At 34.8% G+C, this 18977-nt stretch overlaps 1 protein-coding gene across 1 annotated transcript in view; it reads left to right on the top strand.

Annotated features, from left to right (window-relative positions):
• Window positions 1-18977, top strand: part of Erc2 (ELKS/RAB6-interacting/CAST family member 2) — an 808331-nt gene that overhangs the window by 273064 nt on the left and 516290 nt on the right. Inside the window, exons 5-6 of the mRNA XM_077796473.1 lie at window positions 2956-3111; window positions 14345-14512. Of these exons, the coding sequence (XP_077652599.1) occupies window positions 2956-3111; window positions 14345-14512 (324 nt within the window). The remainder of the gene's footprint in view (window positions 1-2955; window positions 3112-14344; window positions 14513-18977) is intronic.

Genomic DNA, 18977 nt, shown 5'->3' with positions numbered 1-18977 from the left:
ATTTTTTAAGCCTCAGGAGTTGACTGAGCATGAAACTGAGGGTTTATGAGAATGTAATTTCTTCTCCACTTGCCTACAAGATTGAAACCTTGAATTCTACCCAGTGTTATAAAAAATTAAAAATTAAAACAAAATTAAGGTCTAAACTGGGCACAGTGGCATTTGTCTGTAATTGTGGTTACTTAGGAGGCTGAGGCAGGAAGGGTCTAAGTTCCAGGCCAGCCTGGGCAACTTAGCAAGACAGTAAGAAAAGGGTGAGGCATGTAGCTCTGTGGTAGACTGCTTACCTACCATGTATGAAGCTGTGTGTTCAAACCCTGGTACTGGAAAAAAAAAATCCATGATGTGAGGACTATCCAGTGTATTGCTGTCCAGACAGACAGACAGACAGACACACACACACACACACACACACACACACACACACTCTTAAATATGTATATATGTGTATACACACAAATATAAATGTGGTCTCTTCAGACTTGGGTCTAAAATTCCAGAAGATTTTATATGTAGAAAGTAGGTTCACCCTTCCAGTTAAACTTTTATAAAAATTATATTCTCTTTAAAAAATTGTTTTAGTTGTAGATGGACACAGTATCTTTATTTTTATTTATTTATTGTATGTGGTGTTGAGGATTGAACCCAGGGCCTTGTGTGTGAGGCAAGTGCTCTATCACTGAGCTACAACCTCAGCCCTCTTGTAAACTCTTTTTTTTTTAAAAAAAAATATATATATTTTTAACATCTTTTTGTTGTTGTTGTTTGTTTGTTTATTTTTATGTGGTGCTGAGGATCGAACCCAGAGTCTCACATGTGTGAGGCAAATGCTCTGCCACTGAGCCACAACATCAGTCCCCTCCCATAGCCTTTTAATTGTTCCTTTTTAAATCTGTGAAGTTCTCATAGCTTAGAACTCAAGTGAGTCACCAAGTATGATTCCTGTATCCATCAGCTTAGGCTGCCTTAATAAAATACCATAGACTGGGTGGGGTAAACAATGGGAATTTGTTTTTCAAAGTACTGGAGGCTGGGAGTCTCAGATCAGGAGGTCAAGCATGGTTGGGTTCTGAGGAGGGCACTTTTCCTGACTTGTAGTTGGCCACTTTCTTGCTATGACATTATATGAGGGGAGGAGGAGAAGAGAGGGAGAACACACACACGTACTCTCTGGTGTCTCTTCCTATAAAGGCATTAATGTCGTCATGAAGTTCCCATCATCACGACCTCATCTAACCCTAATTATCTTCCAAAGGCCCATCTCCAAATATTATCACCTTGAGATTAGTCCATATATAAATTTGGGGTGGAACACAAACATTCAATCCATAATACTTCCCTTTATCAAACTGGTAGTATTCAAGATTTCCAGTGGTGGGTGGCATCTAAAATTGAAAAATACTGATAGACTATCCATAAACAACATGAATGGTAGTTTTCTCTAGGTAGAAGAAAGAGATTTTCTCCATTTCTCATGCATTTAAAGTATGTTGCTTTTATAACTGGAAAACTATAATAGGTGCTCTTTTTAAAGGAAAATGAAGCTGCAGTATGTAACTTGTCATAATAATCTTGAAAATTTTAGAATCCTTTTATTTCACCTTGGGATTTTTCTGAGGGTTAATGAAAGTGTCTACTGTACTCTGAGCCCTTGGTTATGGGTACTTAATGAAGCTCAGTAAATAGTTGTCATTTTTCTTCCTTTTCCTCCTTTTAATATGATGACTTGATGATTGTAATTATTATTATATTGCTACAGGAGGTATGCTATTGAGCAAATAATACAGGAAAATAAAATAAATAATAGCCACAAAGACAGGACAGACATGTTTGTTAGAAGACTTTAAAAAAATGAATTAGTTATAAATAAAATAGCCCTTTATAGTGTTTACTTTTGAAATTCTTAGTCTTTTAGATTCTTAAAAAAAAAGAATTGGTGACTTGTTTTCATTAATATTCAATGACAAATTTAATATAAGCTCCTTCAATCTTTGCAGTAAAACAACAGGTAAATGGGTGACAGTAAGAAAATTTAAGGTCAAACTTTTGATGTGCTTCATTCTGAAGACTAATTTGAGTCTAATTCCTGAGGTTGGGGAAATTTTTTTGTTGTTGTTTGCTTGCTTGCTTGGTTCTGCTGCAAAAGCACTTTCTTTTCTATGACGAATGCATTGTCTCTTATTATGTACTCTCATGTATAGAGTCTGTCTTTGGTTGTTTTTTTTTCTCAATTAATCCCACATCTGAATGTAATATTTCTAGTTTTTTGGGGTCTGTAAATCAATAGGTTAGAAATGCCCTGCAAGGTAGTCATGTTTTTTGTCACGTAGGGACCTGACTGCTGGCCAAATAAATCATGATGTTGTGATATATTATTTCCAGTTGCTATAAATTTTCAATATTTAGTGTATCAGTCATACTAAGTCAAGATTCAGTTATTTAATTTCGCTTATATCTGCATTTTGGATGAGAATCCTTTTCTCCATTAGTAGGTTTGAATTTCCTTCTGAGTCAAATTCCAAGCATGCCTTGTAAAACCAGCCATGGAATATACACTTGAACCAATGCTTTTTTTTATGTTTTCAAGTGGACTTAAAAATATAGTCCTTGCTAGACTATATTCCAAATTATCAATTTTCCACTTAGATCATGTTTTTCTTTAACACTTTAAATCCCTGTTGTCACCATTGTTTTGGTAATTTGGTTCCTAGATATTAGTGAAACAAATTGAAATAACTCTCTGTATTGTGTTGACATGTGACATGTGACTGGATTATGAACCTAGTTATCTTATAAATGATCCTTGGAAGTGAAAAAAAATACATTTTTTTTCAGAATTTAGGATTATATCTACATAATTAATGTATTACTACCAAATTGCTTTTTAAAACTCTGTTTCTGACAATGCTGAAAAAAAAAAAAACAATGTTCTTTCTTTCTTTTTTCCACCAACAGGACACAAAAATCGCTTCATTGGAGCGAAACATAAGGGATCTTGAGGATGAGATCCAGATGTTAAAAGCCAATGGTGTGCTGAACACTGAGGACCGTGAAGAAGAGATCAAACAAATAGAGGTTTACAAAAGTCACTCCAAGTTTATGAAGACCAAGGTACAAACCAGAGTTACAGACTTTTATATTCTTGGTGTGACTAGAAAGTTATGGTTTGCATGCATACTTTTTCCAAATACTTACATAATCTGCTTTATGTAATATCATCAACTAAATGAACAATGAAGAATAATGCAGAGGATTGTTAGTTCAGAAATGTAGATTCCATAAAGGGATCAGAGAAAACTTGGGGTGGGATTTCTATTCATTGTGAGGTTTAGGTCTTAACAAAATATCATAAACCACGACAGCCAAGGTGCAGCACACACAGTCCCTAAATTACTGTAGGAATGAAGACCGCAGGAATATATATGAATGAACTCAGAAGTTTGGGCTGAGGCTCTAACTCAGTGGTAGAGCACTTGTCTATGATCACACAAGAGGCCCAGGGTTCAATCCCAGTACTGAGGAAAAAAAAAAGAAGTTTGGGGGAAATTATTGTTTTGACTTTAGCTTTTCATTCCCATTCCATCATTCAACAATAGATTAGTTGTTCAAGTCATTTCTACAGCTGGGAATGCCCTGAAATTGGCAAACTGTCCTTCATCATGGAATCTGTTTAGGTGAATAAAACATTTCTGTGGTCTTTAGCAAGCAAGTCATGACCTTTATTAGCCCACCTTTGTCTAAGAGACCATCAGTTTTTTAGTTAGATTAACTTTTAGTGGCTAGCTGCTTTTGAGTTCCAAAATGGTCAAGTCTGAGGAATGTTTGAAGAGATCTTGTAGTGGGGTGAGATGTAAAGAGTACAGGCTAAAGACAAAAACAGACTCTGGAAAGTCTCTAGCTTGCCCTTGGTAGTTTATGGACTTAGAGGAAGTGACTTAAGTCACTCAGTCATACTCTCTTCTTCTATAAAATGGGGTCAACACTGCCAAATCTAAAACATGGCTCAAGGAGATTGAAAGAGATAATGCAGTGAAAGCACCTGGCTCAAAAAAAATAGCTAATAATTATAAACATTAGTCTTGAAGGTGTATAACTAAATAATAATAATAATAATAATAGTAATATAATAGCAATTTTATTTTTAAGCTGAATTATGTAGAAAAAATTATTTCTGAGAAATACAAATAAGAATGAATTCTTCATTCATGCAGATATACCTTAGAGACTGGTAAACATTAGCCAAATGGTGCTAGTAAGAGTCAGTTTTTACATTTTCTTCATTGAAAGAATATTCTTACTGGATTGAACTAGAATATTTATTGCTCATTACTGGTTTCTCTTAATTCTACTTTGAGAGGTAAGCAGGATTTCTTATTTAAGCATAGTAATGTTGTTTGCACTAATTATTACAATGAATAAAGAATGTAGATTGAAAGGAAAGGGAATATTTTAAATAAACATATACCCCTATTTTTATCTGAGTGGATGACTGGAATTAGTAGAGCCTTTTGAAAGGTCTATGATTAAATTATGTAGCAATGAAGACCTAAATTGCTTTTATAATTATGATATCATAGCAAAATCAGGATATCACATTTTTTTTTGGAAAGGTGGAAGATTAGTTACAAAAATTTTAAAAAAGCAGAGTTTTAGAATTTCAACTGGTATGAAGGTAGGGATACCAGACATAGTTGACCAGGGCAGAAATCCCAACATCTATCAAGTCCTTTGGCACATGGACATTGTCCTTAAGTACTGAGATTCTGGGAGACCTTCTGAACTCTGCAAGTGTTTCCTGAGGGAAACTCTGATTCCTACCCAACTCTAAATGCTTACAGGAATCTAATTGTGAGAGCTGAATCTAAAGAGGCCAGAGAAAGCAGGAACATTATTAAGCCTTTGAGAATGGAATGTACCATATAAATAATTGTTTCTCCAAAAAGTAATGGCACCCCCTTTCTGTACAATACTTTGTTCCTATTCTAGCACATTTTTTATCTACTGATTCCAGCATTTCTATATTAACTGCTCCCTCTGTTTTCAGTGTTTGCCAGAGAAGCCAACATTGTCTTAGATCTGCTGTCTTAGATCTCCCCCTTTATTCTGAATTTGTAACACATTTTCTTATAAACCTCTGACAGATTACAAACCTCATAACCCAAACTGCATGATAATAAGCATATCACTTTCTCGACATGAAGGCCATATCTGCAGTGAAAAAGAAGCTGTGTTCCTTGGCAGAGTAGTTTTTTCAGGGTGTTGGTTGTGTCACAGACATAAGTGGGGGAAGAATTTTCAGACGGGATGAAGTGTGCCTGATGTCCACATGGACTTCATATGAAGCATGTGATGTAATTCCAACGGGCTTTTCTGTTGGCCATCACAGAGACAGACCTTCCCCAGCCTTAGTTCTTATGTAGGTTCAATTGCATCACTTTTCATTTTTATTGAGTCTATGGCTGTAAAAGAAGCAAAAGGCATATTTTTATGGAATAGTATGAGTTTTTACCCTGTAACTGTATTCCCCTAGGAAAGCCTTTTTCTGTTATTGTCAGCATAAATATTTATTTAAAATCTACCTCATGGCAATGATAGTCTGAAAGCTATTTAGAGCCACTGCCTGCTTAATATTTATAGACTGAAAGAACTTTATTATTATCAACCTATCCTGCCCTGCCCTTTCTTCCTGTGAACACCATTCTGTGGACCAAGTTGATTTCATTCAAATTTATTTCCATACCTCAATCCCCATACCACCTTTCTACTTCAGTATTTGTGAAAGTTAGCACACATCAGGTTTTTTTTTCTTCACTATAAACATCATCTTTGCTTAGGCATGCAGAGTTGAAAGTTTTTTGGGCTTTAATTTCAGATGAATCAGTTTCATATGTGAACTCAACTATACACTGTGCTGTCAACTACAACTGGATATGATTTGGGGGCAATTCCCCCTAAGAAGAGTGCTGATCATGCTGATCACAACAGAGTTTAACTTCCTTTTTCATTTGAAGTAGTCTTAATTCTCATTTCCCCTCTTGTTATATATGAGCAAGAGAGAACTTATTACTTTTGTCCCAAAGAGAAATGACATGGGCTTATGATCTGTTCAAATAGGGGAGTAATATCTTTCATGAATTGTCTGTACCTGAATAGTGTTCTCACCTGCTCACATGAACATCAGTAAGCAATCATGCCACTTTCCCAGTGAACCTTTAAGCAGAACCAGAATATTTTATAGGACCATTTTCTATTCAGCCACTACTGGTCCTTTAGATTTGGTAAGCTGGATGAAACCTGTTTGTTCCCCAATGTAGTTTGACTTCTCCTGGGAAATAGGATTTCCTTCCATAGTCACCTAATAAGTTGTGCAGCCTGAAGATGTTGGTTTCACTGTTTGTTAGGCTAATCATTCAGTTCATGTTCAGCTGTAACTTCAGTAGCTAGATATTTTTATGTCAGTTTTTGTTGCAAAAAACAACAAAAATGCTGATTTTTTTGAAAACACATATTTTAAAATGTAGTTAGGAACTGTCAAATCAGAAAGAATCTCAAGGGTCAAAACTAAGCAAGAGTAGGGAGTTTGTGTTACAAGTCGAGCTCAGGTTATTTCTTCACATTGGCATTTGTCAGACAGACTTAAGTGTTTGTTTTCATAGTTAAAAGGTCAGTGGAGAAAAGAGACAAAAGACTGATCTGGTTTAGAGGAAGCATCTAATAGGAACTCCATTATTACCACCACATAAAACTAGGATCCCAAACAATTATATTCTTAGTGTACAGACTGAAAGAACTATATATAACCTCTCTACTTTACCCATTTTCCATTTAGACTTGGGGCCTCCAGAACAAAATTATCTATTTTAATACCCTGAGCAAAGTGAAACGTGAAAAAACTCGTTTTGAGAATCCAGCTGGCTCTTGCACAGATGTGCTATGTGAGATGATCCAAATAAAAACTTTAAGATGGGAATATAGTTTAAAGGAATCCTTGGTTGGTAGTGCCCTCAGATACTGGCAGAGACAAATGCTTTGAAGAATCACATGTGCAACACAGGCCTCAAATATTTCTCCACTAAAAGTTCTTCAAAATATGAATACAGTGAAAAATAAAACTCACATAATCTGCAAGAAAATCAGCCACCATAAGTGAAGCTAGCAGAAAGAAATAACAGCAGAAATAGAAGGCAAAAAACTTCAGAAGTTAGAATTATAGGACAAATACTATAAGTAGGTTTGTTATGTTTAAATAAAAGAAGGGAAAATATGAATAGATCAAGAGACTATAAAAATTTCAAGCAAATTTAGAAATAACTAAATAAGAAGTCTAGAAATGGGAAAATATAAAAAAAAATTGCAAAAGCCCAATGAGTAGTTTTAATAGTAGAGTGGTTATAGCAGAAGAGAGATGTAATAAGCTAGGAAACAGAGCAGAGGAGATTAAGTGAAGGTAGGAAAAAAACATAAAAGAATAAGATCTAGTGTAATTATAATTGGAATTCCATAGTGAAAGAGAGATGAAGACAGAGTCCATATTAAGCCATTATTTGAAGAAATGAAGGCTGAGAATTTCCCCAAATTTGACAGGTACAAATCTGAATATTTAGGAAGCCCAAAGTATCCTTGAATAGAATTAATAAAAAGAAAGCTATCCATTTGCATCAAAGTAAAACAAAAATCTCAGTGGCAAAGGAACAGTCTTAAAAAGCCGACAGAACACTTATCCAAAAACGATGTATGAGTGGCAAAGGAATACATGAGAAAGTGCTTAATATATTTAGTCATTATAAAATGTAAATCAGAAGAACTACAATGAGATGCTACTTCATACCCACCAAAATGGCTATAATTGAAAAGATAATAACAAGTGTTAGTGGGTGAGTGAAGAAATTGGAACTCTTATATATTGCTGGTGGGAATTTAAAACTTTTGAAAACAGTTTAGAAGTTCCTCAGAATGCCAAACAGTTTACCTTGTGGCCCAGCAATTTCTCTCTGAGGTGTATACTCAAGAGAATTGAAAACATGTGTCCCCACAGACTTCTGCACAAATGTTCTTAGCAGCATTAGTCGGGTTTCAGCCCAAACCTGAAAACAACACAGATGTTCATCACCTAGCACATGGATAAACAAAATGTAGCATATTCATGTAGTAGAATATTATTCAGCAGTAAAAATGTATGAGTACCAATACACAATGCAACATGGATGAATGTTAAAAACAGCCTCATATGAAAGAAGTCACAAAGTGTACATACTGTATTATTGCAGTTATGTTAAATATGCAGAATAGGGCAATTCATACAGGTAGAAAGTAAATTCTTACTTACCTCGGGCTAGGGATGGGATGTGGAGAATGGGGAATGATTTCTAATGGATCCAAGGCTTATTTTTGAGATGATGAAAGAGTTCCAAAACTAGATTGCAAGGATGGCTGCAAATTCTTTGAATACTATAAAAACTATCAACTGTATGCTTTGAACAGGTGAGTTATAAAGTATGTAAAGTCTATTAAAAAGCAATTATTGGTAAGTCCAATTGCCTTTACAGGGATGAATTTGGAGTGATAGCTTCAGACGTCAGTAGCTTCTGGGAGTTAGAAGTTAGTGTAATAATATCCTCAATATGTTGAAAGAGAATATTTTTAACCTCTAAAGTTATTTTTAATACTCAGTAATAATATTAAAGAAAAAAGAATAAAATTGATATATTTTCAGATAAAAATGGAGTTTGACAAAACCCTACAAAAGCAAATTTTAAAAGATGGAACATCATAGCTTAATTTTTCTATACAACTGGAACTTATTACTCATTGGCTAACCTTTCCCCATCCCTCCCTCTCTCATTCTTCCCATCCTCTGGTAACCACTATTTTACTCTCAATTTCTATGGGATTGACTGTTTTAGATTCCACATATGAGTGAGATCATGTGAAAGTTGTCTTTTTGTGCATGGTTTACTTAACATAATCACCTCCAGTTCTATCTATGTTGTAGGAAACTGCAGGGTTTTGTCCACTTTGTGGCTGAGTAATATTCCTTTGTGTATATTTGCCTCATTTTCTTAATTATCAGTTGATGTATGCTCAGGTTGTTTCCATTTTTTGGATAATGTGAATAGTGGTGTAATAAACTTGGGAGTGCAGATGTCTCTTCAGCATATTGAGTTCATTTCCTTAGGATGTATACCCAGGAGTAGGACTGCTGGATCATATAGTAGTTCTATTTTTAATTTTTTGAGGAACTTTTATGCTATTTTCCATAATGGCTCTTGGTACTAATTTAAATTTCTGTCTGCAGTATACAGGGTTCTGTTTTCTTCACATCCTTGCCAGCAATTGTTATCATTTGTCATTTTGATGATAATTATTCTAACTGAAGTGAGGTAATATCTCATTTTGGTTTTTATTTCCATTTCTCTGGTGATTAGTGATTTTGAGCATTTTTCTCATATACCTTTTTGGACATTTGTCATCTTTTGAGAAATGTCTTTAGATCTATTGCCCATTTTTTAAGGGATTTTTTTTACTATCAAGTTTGTAAAATTTCTTATATTTTCTGGATATTAATCCCTTATAAGTTGTATAGTTGATGCATTTCAGGCAGAATGAGATTGTTAATGGAATATCTGAAGTATAAGAGTGAATAACAAGCAAAGACAGTAATAACCTTGTGGGTAAATCTAAACTAGCATGGATGTCAAAAAGTAATAATGAATAAAAAAATAGGAAAGAACTAAAAATACATGACAATAATGATTTGTGTGGGAAGAGGGTGGTAAGTGGACTTATGCCTTGGGCCTAATTTTATTGAGAAATAAACATAATAGATCGACTTCAGAAGATAGAGTGTTTTAAATGCAAATGTTATAATTTCCAGAGTAATGAGCTAAAGATTAGAAGTAAATAAAGTAAGGGCTGGGGTTGTGGCTCAGTGGAAGAGTGCTTGCCTAGCATGTGTGAGGTACTGAGTTTGATTTTCAGCACTGCATATTAATAAATAAAGGCCCATCAAGAACTAAAAAAATACTTAAAGAAGTAAATAAAGTAAAATAAATGTAAAAAATATAAATAAAGCCAGAACTTTTAAATTATCTGCAAAAAAAAATGGAATGAGGAAAAAAGTCATTGACACCAAGAAACAAATGAGAAAAAAAGAAATGATAGTACATATAGAAAGTACAAGGTAAGCTGGGTTGAATTAACATCACATATATTGATAAACCTCCACCTAATTTTGTCAGGCCGAATACAAAAATGTGGGTATTGCTGTTTACAGGAGACACCTTCAACAGAGGGTCAAAGATACCATTGAAAATTAAAAAAGACACACTACTTAAAAACTAGCCATAGAAAAACTGTAGTAGGCAAAGAAACCATTCTTAGAGATACAAGAATCAACAGTACTACAAGTTCATCCACATAGTAGAACTCAATCTTCTAAGGAATCCTATTACTTAATCAACAGATGAAAGCAGATTTTAAAACATCAAAAGGTGGGGGACTTAACCTACTCAATTTAAAGTATTATCTAATGTGATGTACATTATAGAATATTATACCCAACATTTGTTGGATACAAATTCTTTTCAAGCACACAATATAAAAAAGTTCATTTAAGAAAAGTCTAAGTATATATTATTTGATAAAGCAAAACATAACACGTTTCAAATGCTTAGTATTAAATATATCACATTCTTTGTCCAAAAAGCAAGAAATGAAACATACTCTATATACAAAGATATGAAAAATTGTACTCTATATGTGTAGTAAGAATTGTAATACATTCTGCTGTAGTGTATTTTAAAAAATAAAATCAATAAAATGCCAAAAAACCCCACAAAAAAAACAAGAAGCAAGAAGTGACCCCCCGCCCCGCAAACACCCTTGTATTTAGAAATTAAGAAAAGTACTTGTAAATTATTCATGGATTAAAGAGGAAATAATGAGATTAGAAAATATTTAGGATTGAATAATAATATCAGTACTACAAATTGAATTACTGGGATCAAGCTCAAATGATACTGACAGAGTACTTTATAGTACTTTAAGTCTCATATAAGAATGAGAAAGGGAGCCAGGTGCAATGATGCAAGCCTATAATCCCAGCATCTTGGGAGGCTGAGACAGGAAGATAACAAGTTCAAAGCCAGCCTCAACAACTTAGAGAGGTCCTAAGCAACTCAACAAGACCCTGTCTCTAAAATAAAATATAAAAAAGATGGCGGGGGCAGGGGGGGGTGGCTGGGAATGTGGCTTGGTGTTTAAGCTCCCCTGGGTGTTGAATCTCAGGTTAAAAAAAAAAAGAATGAAAATTGGTGAGATAAGCTTCTAACTTAAAAAGTTAGGGAACAAAAATAGAATAAACTCAAAGAAAGTAGAAGAAAGGAAATAATAAAAAATAAGATCAGAAATTAATGAAATAGAAAGTGAAAATGTAATTGTATGATCAACATGGCCACAATTGACTCCTTGATTACATTATTTAACTTGCTGTTACCTCTGTTGAGAGTCATCAAGAAAGAAAAAAAGAATATTAGGAATGAAAAAGAAGATATATAAAAAATAAATGAGTTTTATGAAATTTTGCTGCAAACAATGTAAAAGTTTAGATGAAATGTAGTAAGTAGTAGTATTTAGAAAATACCAGCTCTAGATGGTTTTGCTGGTGACTTTTAATGCACATTAATCAGAAAAAAATCCCAAGTTTGCACAAACCATTTCATTAAAAGAAATAGGCCCTACTTCATTTATATGACTAATGCTTAAACTTGACAAAGGCAGCACAGGATAGAAAAATTACAAACTAGTCTTACTCACAAACAGATGAAAATTCCTAACAAAATATTAGCAAGCTGAATTCAGTAACATCAAAATATAATATATCGTGACTAAGCAAGGTTTTTAAAAGTGATAATTCAAAGGGAGATTAATGTTAAAAATTCCATTAATGTCATTCATTCCAAAATATGTTAAAGGGGGAAAATGTGGTAAAGATAAATGATGAAACATTGAAATTCCTCCCTTGGATACCAGAAACAGGACAGGGCCACCATTATCACTAGGTCTCTCTGTTTCTGTATGGCATCTCTATGTGCCTAGTATTGGCTTCCTCATCATGGTGGTGGCAGCAATGTAATTGGACTTGTAAAATGGTTTCAAGTGGGAGGAAGCTGAAGCTGCTAGTCTTCTCTAGGTTGGGGTGGGACAATCATACTGATACTTTTGTTTCTTCTGGTTGTTTAAAGGAAGTCACAGTCTAACTCAGATGTAAGGGAGGATAAACAGACTCTATTTCTTATTGTGAGAAGTGTCATTTGTACACAACTAGGAAGGGATTGGTGGAAGCTGTTTCTGAAGACCATCTACCACAACTCATATCAGATTGGCAAAAATCTAAAAGACTGGTGTCATAAGATGTTGGTAAAGATGGGGAGTAACTGGCATACTTGTAAGTGACTGGCATGCTCAAGGTTATGCAAATTACTATAACTACTTTGGAAAACATTTTGGTTTTATCTAGTGAAATTGAATGAAGATGTGCTTGCTATGTGGTCCAGCAGTTTAACTCCTGATGGATGTGCAAGAAAATGATTGCTGTTTGTACCAAGTGAGATTGATCTCTCTCTCTCTATTCATATATATATATGTATATATATATACATATATAAATATATATGTATATATATATATACATATATAAATGAATATTTTGAATGGCACTATTTGTAATAGTGAAACACCTAGGAATACACCCAGATACCTATCAGCAGAATGAACAAAAAATTGTGGCAAAGTCTTACAATGGAATACTGTACTTTGTTGAAAATGAATTAATTCTATGTTCATAGGTTTACATGGACATGATTTAACTTTCAGAATAGAAGTGCTTTAAAAAGTATGCATGACACAACATTGAAAAATATGCAGAACCAAATAGCATGTTACTTATGGATGCAGAAATATATGGTAAGCCTAAAAGATAAGAGAGGAAATGACAAACTCCAAATTCAGGATGGATATAGGATGGGGCATGTGTAATTCTAATGATTTTTTTTTCCTGCTTTGGTGAATTGAATAATGGATACTGCTTTTACTTGTATCTCATGTACATCCTTTTCCTTGTACATTTTATGTTCTGTGTCTACTTAACATTTAATATACATAAAAACAAAACCCATATATGTGTGTGTGTGTGTGTGTGTGTTCTGTTACTTACACACACACACACACACATTGTTATTGTTTTATATTATCTTTGGTTAAATGACTCTGTTGAATGAGCATCTCCATGATGAATTTTAAAAAAATAATTTTTAGTTATAGATGGACACAATGTCTTTATTTTTCTATTTATTTTTATGTGGTGCTAAGAATTGAACCCAGTGCCTCACATGTGCTAGGCAAGAGCTCTGCCACTGAGCTACAACACCAGTTCTCCACAGTGGAGTTTTATCTTGGGTTAATTGTATTTGTTAGTTCCCTGTTGACCCTCCTGAAGACAATGGCAATAGGCTTGGGGGTGTCATGGATGAGTAGAGTTGTTCAAGAAGCCTTCATTTCATTGTGAACCTAGGGCCACAGTGGGATAGAAGGTAGGCTACTGATGTTGTTTCTATAGTATGTATTCTAGGCCCCTAAGACTGCTTCTCAAGCCATATGTCTCTCTTCCTCCTTCTCCCACACTCCCCTTGGAGCTATGGATATATCTCATTTATATAACATTTACAATATACATTTACAATATACATAGGATTTTTGCAGATGTGATTTCATTTTATCATTACAACAATGTATAAAGCAGGCCGTTTATCACATTTCACAAGTCAGGAATTTCTGCTCATCTTGGCAATACTTTCTTGGTTTTTAGGACACTACCTCCTTTAGTTTTTTTTTTTAATTATTTCTTCCCAGGAAAGATTTGATCTTCTGTATTCCCTTTAAACATAGCTGTTCTTGGACTTCTTGTCTTTCATACTCTTCTCAGATTATCTTTCCTTCTCTTGTGATTTAAATCTTCACATATAAACTAATATTTGCTAAATCAACTATACAGAACTCAGATCTTTCCATGAGCACCTGACCTCCATATATACAATATTATGCCTAAACTCTCACTTTCATCAAACATGTCCAAAATTTAATTGATCCCAACCTTGCTGTTCCTACTGTATTCTCTACCTTGTCAAATCAACTAATCCAATGACCAGAGCCCCCTGCAACCAAGACCATTTATTTAAGCAAATTCATGGCCTGTCCTATTGGATTGGCTATTGAAAATTGAGAGAAATCCATAGCTGTCAAATGTAAAGTATAATTTCTAATTTCTTGCAATTTTGTTATTTCACAGATTGATCAACTGAAGCAGGAACTTTCAAAGAAGGAGTCAGAACTTCTTGCCTTACAAACAAAGCTTGAAACCCTTAGCAATCAAAATTCAGATTGCAAGCAACACATTGAAGTGCTTAAAGAGTCGCTTACTGCCAAAGAACAAAGGGCTGCCATTCTTCAGACTGAGGTAAGTTACGGTCTCGGGATTCTGGATGTCAAGATGTCATATCTGAGCAGCTTTCTTTGGAAGAACCCTTGGGACCAGGTGTGTTTGGAATTCAGGTTTTTGGAATTTTGGAAAGGTGAGATCTATTGCATGTATCATAGTTTGTATAACATTCCCAGTGAGGTTCCATCAATACCTTATAAGCAAAACCATGAATATTTCTGCAGAAAAATTTTCTTACTCTGAAGAAGGATAATGACTATATAAATTTTCTCCTGTCAGGTTGCATTGTGTGGTGCCACTAAAGGAGTTTGATTCACACTTGGATTTTTTTTTTTCATTTGTCAGGGCTTTTTTTGGATTTGGAAATGATAGATAAGGGATCGATCTGGAGGTCTTTCATTTTATCAAAAATCATAAAAGTTCCTTACTTTGCTGTAGATCATTTGTATAGGTTTGCCTCTTGGCACCTGTAGTTCCAGGGGTTTCTTAATAAGGAGTATCCTTAATTTCCAAAATTCTTTTACTCATTGAAGAAAGTATCATTTAAGTTTCTTAAAGGTGGTGTTGGTTATTTCTTATTCATACTTAGAAGAATGAACAAAAAATATATCTTACTAGCCTATCACCCTGTTTCCCCTAATTGTATTACATCTTTGGATCTGCTAAGAAATACAAAAGTACAAACTAATTAAATCAAACAGTTGTCAAAAGTGAGCAATTTAGCAAAGAATGTGTTTTTGTCAGAAGAGGGTTGAGTGGGCATTGGGATACCCAGCTAGTCTCTTACCCTAAATTGGACCAGATAATCTGCTGACCCCTGTTTGAATTTTTCTTCATGAAACAACTGATTAGATCCATATTTTGTCTTAAGTTATCAATAATACTAGGATTTCTGATAAAGTTAATGTGATTGTGTTGCTGTGTGTTGGGTAGGAAGACATTTGATGAGCAAGGCAGTCTGCTTGCCCAAACAGGCAGTCAGGTTTCTTGATAATTCCTTTCCAGAAGGCAAAAATGAGAAAAGTCAGCTCATAAAGGCTTTTCCTCCCACTACCTTACACTGATGTATGTATGCTGTAGTCCCTGGCCTCTCACCCTGTTCTTATTCTTTTACTTGTATTTTATCTCTTTCAAATTAATGTAGTCCAAATTAGACCTACACATATCATTTAAAAAGTGGCGATGTGGCTAGCTTCTGCACCACATTCAATAACTAAAATGACCCAATGAGGAGATGGTGCTTTGAAGTAGAAAAAAAATTGTTCTCCATCTGAGGCAGAGATAGTGAGATGATTTTCTAAGTTCACTGCTTTGAAGTTGAGTGTGAAATTGATGATTTTATTAGCAGGAAACATCCAAGGAATTTGTTTAGCCTTTTTTTCTCCTATTAAGATATCTTTGTATATAGATGCAGAGGAGAAAGTTACCTAATGCTATCCATCTCTTAAAGAAAGCAATTTAGGTTGAAATTAGCTCTAATTGTTGGATCATAAGCAGAGGATTTTTGGCGGTGGAATAAAATACTTTAAATTGGTTTCTCTACTCCTTGGAATAGCAAAGGGAAAAGAGTCTTCCTACTTAACATGTGGTGGTTTAGTGGGTGAGTAGAGGAGAGATTGTTTCCTTTTGTCCTGCAACAAAAAGTCTGGATTTAAATGAACATGCAAAGCCAGGCATGGTGGATCATGCCTCTGATGCCAGCTATTCATGAGGCTGAGGCAGGAGGATCATAAGTTCTAGGCCAGCATGGGCAACTTAGTGAGAACCTGTCTCAAGTAAAAAATAAAAAGGGCTGGCAATGTAATTCAGTGGTAGAGTACTCTTAGGGTCAATCGCCAGTTCTGTGAAAAAACATTCATTAGAAGAATATGGTGCTCATACTCAGAAGAAGTTACATATGATAACTCTTTGCAGTTTGGTTCCTAACTCATTCCTAAATGATAGATGTCTCTGGCTTAATAGTTCATTTTTGTACAGAAGGGTTTTGCTAGTAGGGAATTTGTGTTTGGGAGGTGGTAGGATGAAGGGTGGAGTGAGGGGTGGGAGGCAAGTTGTCTGGGTTTGTGGCTGTGTGGCTTGGCTCCTGGTTGGTTTGTTTTAACTTGTACAAATGCCCAGACACTCTTTGACATGTGTGCAATAAATCAATGGAATAATAATTACACACACACACAGAGATACACCACATTGCTCTTAACATAACATTTTATTTTTTAAAATAGCTTCAAAGGGCCCCAAAGCCAAGTTTCTTATTTTGCTATTTCCCTTGATGTTTTCTATGTACTAACTTCCTCATTCACTAACACAAATTCCACAGCAATATGGATAATAATGAACTGGCTTTCTTAAGTGCCTTGCTTTTTCTGAACCTTAATGAATAATTGGCAACATATCCAGAAATTTGGAAGGCCTAACAATGATTTTGCCATGTGAAGCAAAATGTTAGATTAAAAAGATAGCATTTAGAAGTGGAAGATGTATGGACATTCCCCAGCCTCCATATTCAGAAATAGTATGATGTGGGTCAGACTTGAGCTTCTATGAGCCTTTATATGTCAGTCTATAAAATGGCAGTCATTTTGCCAGCATGATACATCTGTGTGAAAAGTGCTTTGCTTATAGTAAAGGGCTATAGCTACAAATAGTGCCTCCGTCACTGCTGTTATTATTAGCAGTACCACTGTTGATAGGGGATGTTTTGGCAAGTCAATTCTAAATAGTCACTTCTCATCCATTTTGTTTTACCTTTGTGACTCTCCTTTGAATTTTTGACAAGTGTATTTATGAACTCCATACATTCAGATTTCAATTGAGTCACTTTTCTTAACATCTTAGAGCATTGAAGATAAATAAAGGTAGTATGAATGTGACCATATACTTAGTTCTGTCCCCTGATTAAGAATTTTGTTTTCTGGCAAGTACACTTTTCCCCAACCCAGCATGATTTCTAGACCATCAGGCTTCATGACTTCTACATGTACCTTTTGGAAGATGTGTTATGTGAAAATAAAACACATCATAATGCTAGTTTGTACTAATTTTTGTTCAAGATAGGTCACTACTCTTCTAAGAGTAAATATTTGAGAACTTGTTAATCAATGAAAATATATAGGGATTTCATATTTATGCAGGCAAGGAGCAAAATATTCAGGGGAAGGTAGTGCAGCTCTGAAGCAAGGGTCCCTAATTTAAAAAAAAATCAGTGCATATGAGAATCTTACACTATCTATAGGTCATTTCTCCAGAAAATTCACCTTGGCAGATACACACTCAGAATCACATGTAATAATGTATATAATTTCATGGGGTTTACATATGCTCTGAAGCAGTTCCAAGACCTTCACAGTAATGATCTTAGACCTTCACCTTAATGATCTTTGTCCTATGGATTTTGTGCATTTTCTTCACTAAATACATACTCTTTGAATGCCTTTTAAGTGATAGATATAGTTCCTGCCCTCATCAAGTAGACACTGTCTTGGGCATATGGATATATGATACAGAATTGATTTATAATACCATAAACTCCCAGTGCTTTCATTATCACTGGCTACTAATAATTCCAGAGTCTTAATTGGACTTCATCTTCCTTTTATTGCTTAAAAAAAGAGTTCCACTGGATTGAGGGCTTCCTTTGTGTTAGGAAACTGATATGCATTATTTCATTGAATCTTTTTTTTGGTGAGGGTGAGTACTGGGAATTGAACTCAGGGTCACTCAACCACTGAGCCACATCCACAGGCTTAGTTTGTGTTTTATTTAGAGCCTGGGTCTCCCTGAGTTGCTAGCACCTTGCCTTTGAGGAGGCTGGCTTTGAACTCACAATTCTTCTACCTCAGCCTCCTGAGCTGCTAGGATTACAGGTGCGCGCTACTGTGCCTGGCTTCATTTAATCTTTTTTTTTTTTTTTAAGTTGTAGATGGACCCAATGCCTTTATTTTGTTTATTTTTATGTGGTGCTGGGAGTCGAACCTAGTGCCTCATATGTGCTAGGAAAGCACTCTACCACCAAGCCACAACCCTAGTTCTTATTTAATCTTAATGGCAAAGTTTGTGGCAAGTTTTATAATTCTGTCCTAACCAGTGAATTCACTGGACTTTCAAGCATGTTTATAATCTTATATTGTCTAAGAAAGGATCAAAGAATGAATAACTGGGACTTAAATCCTCATGGTAGCATTATGCCTGTAATAGAATGTTGTGGCCATAGTGATGAAGGCTGTTGCTCCACCTTTAGGGGAAATTTCCATTTTTCAGAAAGTTTAGAATCCTAGTATATCAAGTAGAATTTATTGTATAGTTTTTATTTCCTTAAAAATGTTCCATGAACATCTTTAAGGAAATAAAAAACTTTTACACATATACACACACACACACACATATATGCACACACACCCATATATATACACACACATACATACATATATACATACACACATGTATGCTTGCATACTATGTATAAAAAGGGGAAAGAATGGGCAAC

The sequence above is a fragment of the Urocitellus parryii genome, chromosome 3 (assembly GCF_045843805.1).
Source record: "Urocitellus parryii isolate mUroPar1 chromosome 3, mUroPar1.hap1, whole genome shotgun sequence".
Classification (NCBI taxonomy): domain Eukaryota; kingdom Metazoa; phylum Chordata; class Mammalia; order Rodentia; family Sciuridae; genus Urocitellus; species Urocitellus parryii.
Note: the sequence above shows the minus strand (reverse complement) of the source record. Positions and strands in the feature narration are given on the sequence as shown.